The sequence below is a fragment of the Rhinatrema bivittatum genome, chromosome 2 (assembly GCF_901001135.1).
Source record: "Rhinatrema bivittatum chromosome 2, aRhiBiv1.1, whole genome shotgun sequence".
Classification (NCBI taxonomy): Eukaryota; Metazoa; Chordata; class Amphibia; order Gymnophiona; family Rhinatrematidae; genus Rhinatrema; species Rhinatrema bivittatum.
The window spans coordinates 213,816,278-213,830,121 of record NC_042616.1 but is presented as its reverse complement, the minus strand read 5'-3'; the positions used below and the strand labels follow the sequence as shown (position 1 = coordinate 213,830,121).

The 13,844-nt window shown below is 44.9% G+C and overlaps 1 protein-coding gene across 1 annotated transcript in view; it reads left to right on the top strand.

Moving 5' to 3' along the window:
* The first annotated feature begins 1,836 nt into the window (after positions 1-1,836).
* The window catches only part of C2H7orf31 (chromosome 2 C7orf31 homolog), a 64,517-nt gene continuing 52,509 nt past the window's right edge, over positions 1,837-13,844 (top strand). Inside the window, exon 1 of the mRNA XM_029589134.1 lies at positions 1,837-2,066. Coding sequence (XP_029444994.1) covers positions 1,933-2,066 — 134 coding nt within the window. The 5' untranslated portion in view covers positions 1,837-1,932. The remainder of the gene's footprint in view (positions 2,067-13,844) is intronic.

Sequence of the window (13,844 nt, the reverse complement as noted above, 5' to 3'; positions counted from 1 at the left end):
GGATAGGTGGTGATGTCCTTTCATGGATTGCAAACTGGCTAAAAGACAGGAAACAGAGTAGGATTAAATGGACAATTTTCTCAGTGGAAGGGAGTGTGCAGTGGAGTGCCTCAGGGATCTGTATTGGGACCCTTACTTTTCAATATATTTATAAATGATCTGGAAAGAAATAAGATGAATGAGATAATCAAATTTGCAGATGATACAAAATTTTTCAGAGTAGTTAAATCACAAGCAGATTGTGATAAATTGCAGGAAGACCTTGTAAGACTGGAAAATTGGGCATCGAAATGGCAGATGAAATTTAATGTGGATAAGTGCAAGGTGATGCATATAGGGAAAAATAACCCATGCTATAGTTACACAATGTTAGGTTCCATATTAGGTGCTACAACCCAAGAAAGAGATCTAGGCGTCATAGTGGATAACACATTGAAATCGTCGGTTCAGTGTGCTGCGGCAGTCAAAAAATCAAACAGAATGTTGGGAATTATTAGAAAGGGAATGGTGAATAAAACGGAAAATGTCATAATGCCTCTGTATCGCTCCATGGTGAGACCGCACCTTGAATACTGTGTACAATTCTGGTCGCCGCATCTCAAAAAAGATATAATTGCGATGGAGAAAGTACAGAGAAGGGCTACCAAAATGATAAGAGGAATGGAACAGCTCCCCTATGAGGAAAGACTAAAGAGGTTAGGACTTTTCAGCTTGGAGAAGAGACGGCTGAGGGGGGATATTATAGAGGTGTTTAAAATCATGAGAGGTCTAGAACGGGTAGATGTGAATCAGTTATTTACTCTTTCGGATAATAGAAAGACTAGGGGGCACTCCATGAAGTTAGCATGTGGCACATTTAAAACTAATCGGAGAAAGTTCATTTTTACTCACCGCACAATTAAACTCTGGAATTTGTTACCAGAGGATGTGGTTAGTGCAATTAGTATAGCTGTGTTTAAAAAAGGATTGGATAAGTTCTTGGAAGAGAAGTCCATTACCTGCTATTAATTAAGTTGATTTAGAAAATAGCCACTGCTATTACTAGCAACGGTAACATGGAATAGACTTGGTTTTTGCGTACTTGCCAGGTTCTTATGGCATGGATTGGCCACTGTTGGAAACAGGATGCTGGGCTTGATGGACCCTTGGTCTGACCCAGTGTGGCATGTTCTTATGTAACCTCCTCCTACCAGTCAGTGGGATCCTTCAGACTGAAAGCTCCAAATTTAATTTAAAAAAAAGGAAAAAAAAAATCACTAAACATAAACGTTCTCTAAACACTGAGGTCCACTTCCTAACCACTGGGTGTGGGTAAAAGACTTGGTTTTCTAAGGTTTATAGCTAATTCCAACTTCAAACCAAAAATGGCATGCTCCTTTTCCTCCAACTTCCAAAACAAAATGCCACACTGAACCTCGGGGGTCCTATACATGCAAGAAATTAGCAATGTGCAAAAGGGGGTGCCGAGGCGAGATTGTACATTCCTCTAACTGACACGAACCACTTGACCAGAATAACTATCAAGTCTGTACGTGTATGTATACAGACACACATACACTGACGCATATATATATATATATATATATATATATGTACACACAATGACAAAAAGTGTATATATATATATATACACACACATATATATACTGTCTTTATTTATATGGTTTTATAGTACTTGTCAAAACAGTGCCTAATTTACATAAAGTAAACCTATCCTCCACTAAGTAAACCTATCCAATGGAGACGGGTACTGTTTACTAGACTGCCAGAGCACTGTATAATATACCTGTATGTTTTAAACACTGTGACTCATTTCAGCCTAAGGGAACAGTGAAACAACAACAGCCACTTCTAGCAGACTGCCTGAAACTAGTACATGTTCAGTGATCCTTTCCCATCCCTGTACAGAATTTGAGAATTAACCTGGGAGGAATGGAGATGCCACATGACCTTTCCTATTACTACAGGCAACGTGAGGGGGCCAGCACCTTACCAAGGACATTTCAATCCACTGAACTGCTGACTCCTCTGCAAAGCCCACAGCGCATTACTGTGTCACCAGAAAGGTAAGAGAAGACCACAGAGGCTAAAGGTTTGTAAATATTTGGGAATCAGGAGCCACACACAAAGAGTGTTCTAAGAGAGGAGGAATGTGTATAAGATGCACTGTGTAATTAAATCCTGCACACAGTGAAACAGAGCAGTATCTTGGTAACACCTGGGGGCCTCTGTACGCAAGGTTTTCTCCTAGTTTGTGTTTATGGGAAAACCGTATAGTAGATAAGACCCTGAGTGTAATGTGGCCCAGTGCCACAAAGTGTATAGAATTTTCTACTTCTAAAGAGGTTTATGGTAAAATGGAGGTTTTTCCATTATGGAAGATCTGCAGACTTTAAATGGTGTGTAATGTGTGCTAGGGGTGCACAGGATGTGCAAAGTGCAAAGGGTTATCCTGGAGCTAAAGTGAGAATGTCCCAGGGCTGTTAGAGCATCTTTTGGTCATGTCCTTCTTGACTGACAAGGGGGACCAGCCCCTAGGGGCTCCGTCTCTGGAGAAGTAATAAAAGCCCTGACTCTACTGGGTCTGGGGCTGCTCCAGATTTGGAAGGACAGAGACAGGTCAGAGCCCAGATCCTCTCCCTAGTGTTAAAGAAGGGAGTGGGGCATAGATTTTCCCCGAAAAATCTCCAGAGACCTGAAGAGGAGAAACAGAAGGTTTCCAATACAACCTGGAAGTTTAAAAGATAAAACCTGTGCTTAACTGCCGCAGTGATTTGTTGCAGGGTTTGGTGGGTTCCTATCTGCTGCCCCAGAAGGAATCACCCTTTGAGTTAAAGAGGACTTAGTGAGTGATTAATTACCAATTGATTGAAACAAACAGGCCGATACAGTACAGTCTGCTCCGGTGGAGCGCACTGTTACCCTGCGATTGGACGCGCGTTTTGGACACGCTAGCTTTACCCCTTATTCAGTAAGGGGTAATAGCGCGTGCAAAACGCGTGTCCAACCCCCCCCGAACCTAATAGCGCCCGCAACATGCAAATGCATGTTGATGGCCCTATTAGTTATTCCCACGTGGTTCACTAAGTAAAATGTGCAGCCAAGCCGCACATTTTACTTTCAGAAATTAGCGCCTACCCAAAGGTGGGCGCTAATTTCTCCAGGCACCGGGAAAGTGCACAGAAAAGCAGTAAAAACTGGTTTTCTGTGCACCCTCCAACTTAATATCATGGCGATATTAAGTCGGAGGTCCCGAAAGTTAAAAAAATTTAAAAAATAGAAAAAAAAATTTGAAATAGGCCTGCGGCTCACGGGTCGAAAACTGGACGCTCAATTTTGCCGGCGTCCAGTTTCTGAACTTGTGGCTGTCAGTGGGCTCGAGAACCGACGCAGGCAAAATTGAGCATTGGCTGTCAAACCCGCTGACAGCCACTGCTCCTGTCAAAAAAGAGGCGCTAGGGACACGCTAGTGTCCCTAGCGCCTCTATTTCCCGTCGGCCCTAATTAAAATAAATTAAAATACTGTATCGCGCGAACAGGAGAGTGGCCTGTGCGCGCGCTGGGAGAGCGGGCGCTCGCCCGCTCTCCCGCGTTTTTACTGTATCGGCCCGAAAGAGAGGACCAGGAAGAACTAACTGTTACTGAAGGAGGAGGAGCTAGAAGTGAAAGGAGCTGAGAATTTTTTATGGAATATGATTCTGTTTATTTTTCTGAATTTACTTGAGTTGTCATTATGTTTTTCTCTGAAGATTCTACAGACAACTATTTTTTATTTCGGAGCACAAATGGTGTCTGGACATTGCTATATTTCTGTGCAGTGCCCTAAGCCTGGTATTGGCCCTGCAGGTCATCCTGCCGCCAGCTCACGGCCCCTGAGACTCTATCCTCTATCTTGGGATAGTGACCCCAATGCTCCCCAAGGCTGGGAAGGTGACCCCGGATGTACAGGGGAGTTACAATAATAAAGGCACTTGAAAAGCAAGTGGGAATCATGTGTACTGTTTAAAAAATTATTGGCCATTAATGCTGAGAAAGCTGTCTGTAAGACAAGATTGTAATAAAAAAAATTATACCAAGGTATGGAAAAGGTCTCTAAGCTCTTTCATCGTATTGGCTGAATTTGTAATAAGGTATCTGGAGAGGAGGACTTCAGTTATCCATGATCCCTGTATAATCACTGATTTATGTGTTCTATCTGACTAACTTTGGAGGTATGTTCAATAGTGCACTCACATTATTGAATATAGAGGGATATCTTAAGACTGGCCCATGTGTGCGTGCACCTATGTCATCCCAAAGGCAAGATGGCGGTCAGCAGCGCCCACACTGTCCCGGGAACGCCAAGCGGGTTGGAAATAGCTGGTGGAAGCCACCATTCTCCCCAGCGGTGTTAAGGCAGCAAAGAAAGAGGTGAGCATTAGTGGTCACAGCCGTCTGTGATCCACGGGCGTAACAAGAAAATATTCTAAATGCCCCATTTTAGTCTTTTGACAAGGAAAAAACACTAACTGCTCAATATAGAGACATCAGTACATAAGGAGATAATCAACACTGGATAAAGTTCTACAGGTTAGAAAATATATACTGTACATCCAGAAAAAAACCAAAAACATCAGCAGCGCATAAAGCGCCATACAATATGCATATTCAGACTTCAAGAAATGTTTCCCACATCCCATGCTATATCATGATGGCCAGTCCATCACGAAAATCCAGAGTATAGTGGGAAGAGGTAAAGTCTTAGTGATTAGAAAAAAAAATTTGAGTAAATGAATTGAAAAATTAAAATTAAAAATATATCCAATTCTGGAAATATTTGTTTTGTTGCATTCGCACACAATGCAATAAAGATAACTGAGATAGGAACCAACATAGAAAAGCAACCAAAAGACATCCATTCCAGTGGGAACATTTTCGGCAAGGAATTTATGCATTTCAGCTGGGTCGGTGTAATTCCGGATGTCATTATTATATGTCACATACATTCTGTCTGGATAAAAATTCCATATCATGCGCCTAGAGTTTTCAGCTGTAGCTGTATGGCCAGGAATTGCTTCTGACAGGCAGCAACAGATTTGGCTCAGTTCATAACTATCAACAGTCTATGCCTTTCCAGTTTAGCGGCAACTTAGCTTTTCTACTTTGAAGAATGGCAAGAGCCTGTGGGTTTTGTAGGGCCTTGAATAAAAATGGCTGAGGTTAATTTTTCTTCTGCGATGAGAGCCCAGAAATTCAGTGGACTCATTCCACTTTGAAAGATAAGACTTAGTAACTGAAGAATGAAATCTTTGATAAATTTTATTCGATCCATCCATCCATTCCATCAAGCAGACCTAGTAGACACACATTGCTCCTTCTACTGCAATTATTTGTTTCCTCTAGGGCATGTTTCATTTTGACAATAACTTTTCGATCTCTCTCAGTGGTGAGCATTTCATCTTCTAAGTGCAACACTCTATCTTCCATCTCATCTGCCCTCTGATGAAACAATGTGAGTTGAGTAGAAATAGCAGTCAGTTCCTGTTTAAACACCTGAACTGTTTCATTGGTACACTCCCCCAGTTACACTGTAAACCGGTACGATAAGACCTGGTCTTGAGCATCGGTATATTAAAAGAATTTAAATAAAAAAAATAAATTGTTAACCTTTAGCATTTCCTTTAAACTAAGAAGTTCAGCCATTAAGAAGACAAAATCTCTAGAGTTTTCTTAGAAGCCATCATCTTGGAAGGAGACGGTGGATCCATCTTAGATCATTTTGCTCTGCTAGAAATCTCAAAAACAGAATCAATCTTGTGCTGCCTGCCACCAGACATAATCAACCCCACAGAAAGCAGGAACTGCAAGAGAAAAAGAGTCAATAGTTTATGAATAAGGGCTGTGATCTCAAAGCTTAGGCTGGAGCAAATCTCTATGCAACCATCTTGGTCAGCACCTGAGCCATACCCCCTGATGGTAGATATTCATGTATCCCCAATATTTGTCCATTATTTGCTTAGTGCTGGTCCAGACCTCTTGGAGTCATTCAACCCATAGTAATTTTAGACATCTAATGCTGGTTGAAAATTGGTTCCATTTTCTGTGTGCATAAATATCATCAACTAAATCTCATTTAAATGCATAACTGATTACCTTTGAAAATTTACTTTCTCATTATATCACTCAATGCAGTCTCCAGAATTGAACAAAATACTGCAGACCCACCAATGACTCATAGAGAGACATTATCTCCTTTTTTTTTTCTGTTAGTTATAACTCTCCCTACAAACCATACCATTCCACTGGGTCAGTCAGCACACGTGATATTAAGTGTGATATCATAACCAAGGTGGACTAAGTGGATTCCGTGTTTGAGATATACTGTGTGATGCTCCCTGCACCTAAGGGAACAGCTATGTCATGAAAAATGTCACATAGTATATCAAAAACACGAAATCCAGTTACTCCACCCTGGATTTGATGTCATAAACATTACACACTGCATAATCCAATCAGATTCAGACTGTGTGATGTAATTTGTGACATGCTTTCCTCATAACTGCTTTCAGGACTACAAGGGAATTCCTGACAGTTGTTCAAACAATTGCAAAAATAGCTTAAAAGCATAGGGGTAGATTTTTAAACCTACGCGAGCATGTCCATGTGCACGCGCTACCCGGCGCACACACATGGATACGCAATTTTATAACATGCGCGTGCAGGCGGAGCATCCTTGGAGGGAACTTCCCTACCCCCCCCCACCACCTTTCCTTCCCTTCCCCTACTCCCCCACCCTTTCCCCCCTACCATTTTCTTTATTTTTCTTCTATTGCAAAACTTACTTCAGCCCTGGCAAATGGCCGCTGTGCCGGGAGCCTCAGACCCCACAGCGTCCCCAGACTTCCCCGCCCACGCCCCGCTCCCAGACCTCCCTTTTAGTAAAGTCCCAGGACTTAGACGCGACCCGGGGCTTTATGCGCATCACCGGGCCTTTTGAAAATATAACTGGTGCGTGTAAGCCAATTTACGCACGTAGAGCTTTGAAAATCCAGCCCATAGTTAACAGTTTTATAGAAGGTGAATATTACTATGTGACTTGAATACTTTTGACATATTGCACACACGCGATGAGTAGGGATATTCATTCGTTTTGAAACAAAATGAAAAAGTGCAACAAAATTAAGCGTTTTGTTTCATTTTGATATACAAAACATATAAAATAACCTCTGATCCTCAAATACCAACAATCAACTTAGAGAATCGATAACATAAAACAAAATTATTTTTAGAAAATGATATTTAGAGAGAAAGTTAGTCTACTTGGCAAAATAATGACAATTGCCCTGAAAAGAGTTCATATGCCATTCTATCATTTACCCTTTAGAAAATGTGTAATGTCTTTATTTAAATAAAGCAGATAAGGTGGTCTGGGAGGGGGGGTGAGGATTGCATATTTGTAAATGAGTTTGAATTTTTGTTCTGCTATATTATACTCCTGGGCAGTGGAAGTGTCCACACTGCCTGGGCCCAATGTTTTTTTTTGCACTCTGCTCAATAAAAATTGTTTGAACATAAATAAAGCAGATAAAATATAAATTAAAGTTAAATAAAATATTTGTTAGATTGTTTGATTTGTAGGGAGAAGAGCTATGAGTTCCAACCCTACCTCCCTTTATGTATGTACCTACTATTTACCAGAGACTCTCCTGTTCATTTGCTTAGAAATATTACTCAAAGTGTCTGAAGAAAATGTTATTTATTTCTAATTTACACAGGGTTAAGCTTAACACTTCATTGGGAAACACACAGGCAATTAGGGACACAGACAATAATAAAATCAATTGTAATAAAAGCATATTTGACATCTGGTGCTTATCAGATTACAATTAATTAATGTCAGCCTAACATCTCTCTAGAAGTGACTTGCATGTATAGAATCCTAATGAGCTCTAACTTCCTGCCCCACAGAATAGGAATAAAGTTAAAGTTCTCACCACATGGGACCCTTTCTCTGGATCTTCAGCAGATTGGTCTCTCCATGACTGGGACCCCAGAGTCTTAAGATGGAAGGGTCTATTCCCCAGACCAGGACATCCTGAGCTGAGAAGGGCTTCACTTTTTCACTTTCTAGCAGCAAGGTACAGTCAGCTCCTCTACTCAGGGACACCTCCATAGCAGGTGCAGGGAGCTTGGTCAGGGTGGATGCAACGGCTCTCAGATGGACTACCTCCTTCTCTTTGATGATACTAATATATATGTAACCCCACCCCAGTGTGCCTGTCCTGATGGGTGGGCCATAAAAGAATGTATAGTCTCTTTGGGGCAGGAACCCTGGCTAGCTGTAGACACTGTCTCTTTGCTTCCCAAGGTGTGGGTCCTTGGTTGCATGGGGGGAAAGTTGCCTTTCAAGGCCCAGAGTGCTAAGGCTGTCTCTGGTAAGTTTGTGTAGCCCTGGGAGAGGAGTATCTGCATGCCCCAATGTGTGCTGAATATGCCAAATAAAACCATTGGAGCCACTGTGTTTGTGTCCAAAAATAAAGTCCTTATTGTTGAAAATGTTTGTAGAACGGCACAACAATTTCATTCACAGCCCCATAGAGTCTTTTTTCTTTTACAACCTCTTCCTCAATATCTGTAGGAATCTCTGACACCAGAACCTGGGAAACTTCTACTCTCCAGGGCTTGGAAAAATAAAGTCCTCAGATGGGCAGGACACCCCTTCCAAACTGACAACAGAGTTTCTCCTTGCTGCAGGTCACTGACACCTCCTTCCTTGTGGAGGGGATGCAGGGCAGGTCTTCCCTAACCTATACAGCCCCAGACACAGGAGGATTCTCTGTGCCCTGAGCCCAGGTAGTGTACAGGCTCCCACAAGGCTCCTACCACTTAAAATCTTAAACCCAAAAAATATACCCAAAAGGAAAATCCTAATCAACCAGGGAGTAGGGATGTGAATCGTTTTTTGACGATTTAAAATATCGTCCGATATATTTTAAATCGTCAAAAATCGTTAGGGCCACGATACAATACCAATTCCCCCGATTTATCGTTAAAAAATCGTAAATCGGGGGAAGGGGGAGGGCAGGAAAACCGGCACACTAAAACCCCCTAAAACCCACCCCGACCCTTTAAATTAAATCCCCCACCCTCCCGAACCCCCCCCCCGAAATGCTTTAAATAACCTGGGGATCCAGCGGTGGTCCAGAACGGCGGCGGTCCGGAACGGCCCCCTCAATTGAATCCTGTTGTCTTCAGCCGGCGCCATTTTGCAAAATGGCCGCCGCAAAATGGCGGCGGCCATAGACAAAAATGATTCGACGCAGGAGGTCGTTCCGGACCCCCGCTGGACTTTTGGCAAGTCTTGTGGGGGTCAGGAGGCCCCCCCAAGCTGGCCAAAAGTTCCTGGGAGTCCAGCGGGGTTCAGGAAGCGATTTCTTGCCGCGAATCGTTTTCCGTACGGAAAATGGCGCCGGCAGGAGATCGACTGCAGGAGGTCGTTCAGCGGCGGTCCGGAACCCCTGCTGAATGACCTCCTGCAGTCGATCTCCTGCCGGCGCCATTTTCCGTACGGAAAACGATTTGCGGCAAGAAATCGCTTCCTGAACCCCGCTGGACTCCCAGGAACTTTTGGCCAGCTTGGGGGGGCCTCCTGACCCCCACAAGACTTGCCAAACGTCCAGCGGGGGTCCGGAACGACCTCCTGCGTCGAATCGTTTTTGTCTATGGCCGCCGCCATTTTGCGGCGGCCATTTTGCAAAATGGCGCCGGCTGAAGACAACAGGATTCAATTGAGGGGGCCGTTCCGGACCGCCGCCGTTCTGGACCACCGCTGGATCCCCAGGTTATTTAAAGCATTTGTGGGGGGTTCGGGAGGGTGGGGGATTTAATTTAAAGGGTCGGGGGTGGGTTTTAGGGGGTTTTAGTGTGTCGGCTCACGATTTTAACGATTTTCACGATAGTTTACACACCCAAACGGCAACAATACGATTACCTCCCCCTCCCAGCCGAAATCGATCGTTAAGACGATCGAGGACACGATTCACATCTCTACCAGGGAGTGACTTGATAAAGAAACTCCTCCCAATCCTGGTCAGTCTCCCCAGGCAGTGTTTGCATGGCTCCTCTGATTGGACCTGAAAAAAACAACTTAAGCAAAACTCCTCTCAACCTCCTAACTCTCAGCAAACCATAAGGGACTGCCTCCAGACTCCCCCTAGGGAGCTGCTTAAAAAACCTCCCAGGGGAACGGCCATTCCAGACCCCTCAAAGGGAGGAGCAGTATCTGAATGGTACCCCCTCCCGTACTCTTCTGCTCTTCTCTAGCTTGAAAATAGGACTTTCCCAGGGCTTACTGGTAAGTGAAAAATGGCTATCGGTTACAGATTTTTTTTTTTCATAAATGACATGTTTCATCTGCATAGAGTGCAGAACAATGTGTTGCGATTCAGCCTGTGGCAGGAGCCACAGACCGCTTCTCCACCTTTTTTTTTCTCGTCTTCAGCAGCCCGGAGGCTACCGATGCCTTTACATGTGGCTGGAGCCGCGCTGCAACTCTCCTTGAGGCTCAGATGCCGCCAATGTCCCTGCCTTCTCAGTGCGGCCAGAGCCACGCTGTTACAGCTGACCACACGGCCCGGAGGCCGCTGACATCCTTCACGAGCGGCAGGAGCCACGCTAGTATTCCCTTTGCGGTCCGGAGACCGCCAGCATTTCTCCTTGTGGCAGGAGCCGTGTTGCCACGCTCCAAGCGGCCCAGAGGCCACCAGCATGTTTCCTTTCACGGCAGGAGCCGCATTGTAACATAGCTATGTGGCCAGAGGCCACCAACTTACCTCCGAGGAGAAGGCCTACATCCCCGGTCTCTCCTGGGGCACGGAGCCACCGCCAGCTGCTCTTCTTGCAGCTGGGAAGGCTGATTTTCAGCGTCGAGCCTGCTCCTCCTCCTGCACTCAGCGTTGCACATGGGCCCTGTCCAGGGTCCTGCCCCTTCCTTCTAGGGGGCGAGGCCGGCTCTTTCTGCAGCATTTAAAGAAACAGCAAGAGAGGAGGTCTGCCAGTGATGTCATGTTTGGAGCCGCCTTTTCTACCTATAAAAAGGTCCAGTCTTCACTTCAACCTTGCCTTTGAAAGGAGCCAGTCCTCCACGGGACTTCTCTACATCCAGTTTCTTGTTGGCACTATGTTTCCTGTGGAATTCCATGTCTTGTCTTCATCGTCCATGGTCTCACGTCTTCGTCTTCAGATGTCATCTCATCTCTTCATCCATTTCTCTACGTTGGACTCTTCATTCCCTGCACCTGGCTTTCCCCTTGTCTTGCCTTCATTGGCCGTGTAAGGTCCGCCTCGGCTCAGGCTTTATTCGAGCCTTCGTGGACTTCTTCCATCAACCTGTTTTGAGGAACCACTAACGTGGTTCACGCCAGCCATGACAGACTGTGTAGGGCACGCCGGCCAGCATGGTCCACGATCAGCTCTCATCAGTTGAGTAGGGCGCGTGACATGGCAGTACCTATCCAGGATGAGTGACCTTGTGACTCTTCTTGAAGTCCTCACGTACCTGGAGTCATCCTTTTAATTATTCAAGCAACTTCGTCTCTGTGAAGCCCTCACATATCTTGAGTGTTGTTCATTCCATTCATCTTCGTCTGATGTCTTCCTCCTTCGACCACCATTTGCCCTGTCGCAGTTGCTGCTCTGTGCGGCAGGTCTGAAAGAGCTAGGAGTAGTCGGAGGACCACTCATGAGACCAAATATTGCATTGTCTGGGTCTCTCTACTGCATACAGGTGCAACAGTGGTCAAGGTCTATCTTCACCAGCCTGCACTCGGACGCCTCTCACCTGCCTCGGCACTTGCTGGAGCTCCTCTACAGCTGCATCATTGCCCAGGGATACACGTACACCATCAGAGATGGGTCTGCTACCCGCGGTCCCACAACACAATGCAGCAAGCATAGTGGCATTAATAGCTCAGGATATGGGGGTAAGGCAACAAAAACAGAGTGGCATCAACACTCCAAGGCACTAAGTAAGGGGTCTTCTACTGTCTGCATCAGAACTAGCTGATGAAGCGCTAGATCCTCAGACTCTCTGTGCAAATGCACTGCTGTACGTTCAAGGGCAATTTGCACAAAAGGGACAGGAGAGGACTGAGGAAGCTGTCCAGTGAAAATGCTTTTACCACCCCAACAGCATCCTGATCCCATTCCCTCCCCAACGCCCTCTTCTGTTTAAGAGTTTAGCTTGTGCAGCAGTTGCTAAAATGGTACATCCTTATTTTTCTCATCATCCATTTAACTGATCCCCTACCGCACTCCAATATCACATTCTCAAAGCACTTCTCATTCAGATTCAGATAACTTTATCAGTATTGCCAATTTTGACGTGTGTTGCCAAAGTGATGCGTAAGCAGATCTATACTGCCAGGGGCAGAGTTATCTGGGTAAAGTTACCTGGATACCTTTAGCCAAATATTCAGTGGGACAAGTCACTCACTGAATATCTGGGAAAAAATATCTAACTTAATTAAGTTAAAAAATAATAATAATAATAATTTCAGGCAAGGAGGCTCGAATCCCCCGTTCCCCCAACTTCCAAAATAATTTAACAAACTCACAGGCTATAGGAATCCAAGCACCGCCCCCCTATATACTTAAATAAAAGCCCAGGCTCTGGAATCCCTCCTGCCCCATACCCCTAGTCTTCCAATCCACTCGGAAACGCCCCCAAGGCCAAGCTGGGAGGTAGTAGAGTCCGACCAGGCTCCTAGCAGTGCCCAGTGTTGCTTTGACAGCAGCGCTGGTAGTGTCTGCTACTAACATCACTGTTCGGTAAGACTCTGACAGCAGAGTGATCGCAAAGGCTACTGGTATTGCTGTCGGAGCAATGCTGGGTGCTGCCAGGAGTGCGGTGAGACTATTGCCTCCCAGCTTCGACTTGGAGGTTTGAGGAGGTTCTAGCTGGGTTGGGAGGGTAGGGGTAGAGGACAGGCTGGGGCCCAGAGCCAAACCTTTTATTTAAATCTATTTGTTTAATGGGGGCTTCAGGCCATTATGGCCTGCAACTTTGTTAAATTATTTTAGGGGGTTGATGGGAGCTACAGCCCACTATTTATTTCATTATGCTAGGGAGTAGGTTGTTTTATTTGTTCATAGCCTGTTAGTTTTAAAGTTGTCTGGGGAAATGCACATGTTTGACTTTAGCCCTCTACCACAACCAGACTGACCCAGCTAAACTTGGCTGTGTCTCGCTGATATTCATCAGTGCTACCGGGCTATGTTTAAGCACAGCCCCAGAACTCTCCTTTGCCACCTCTTTTTTTTTATCTAGCTAAAGTTTTAACCTGGTAATGATTTCCCTGGCTGTAACCTAGCCAGTCAGCAGGGGGAGATAATTAATCCCCAGGTGCATCCCGCCAAATCCCTCACTTATTAGCTGGACAAATCCTTTTGAATGTGGACCTCAAGGGGATTAACATAAAAAGGGGGGGAGGGTGGGGGAATCCTTCTCTGTCCCACCTCCTCACTTCTTTTTTGTCACTAGGCAGGGATTTAGTAATTATAGGCAGCAAAATGAAATGATAGGTTAGATTGAAATGGTGCTTGAGGAGGACAAAGAATATTCACTTATATTATATCATGTATATATAGAAAATGACATTACAATGAGCGACAAGAAAATGAAATCTATTATATGCGTTCCCAGAAATGTATGTGTAACTCCACCTCGGTGTGCCTGTCCTGCACGGTTGGGGCCATAAAAGAATTTGTAACTCTTCAGGGCAGGGACCCTGGCTAGCTCTTCATTGGCCCTCTTTCCCCAGGGTGTGCATCCTTTTGGTTGGGGGGAAGGTTTATTTTCAGGACCC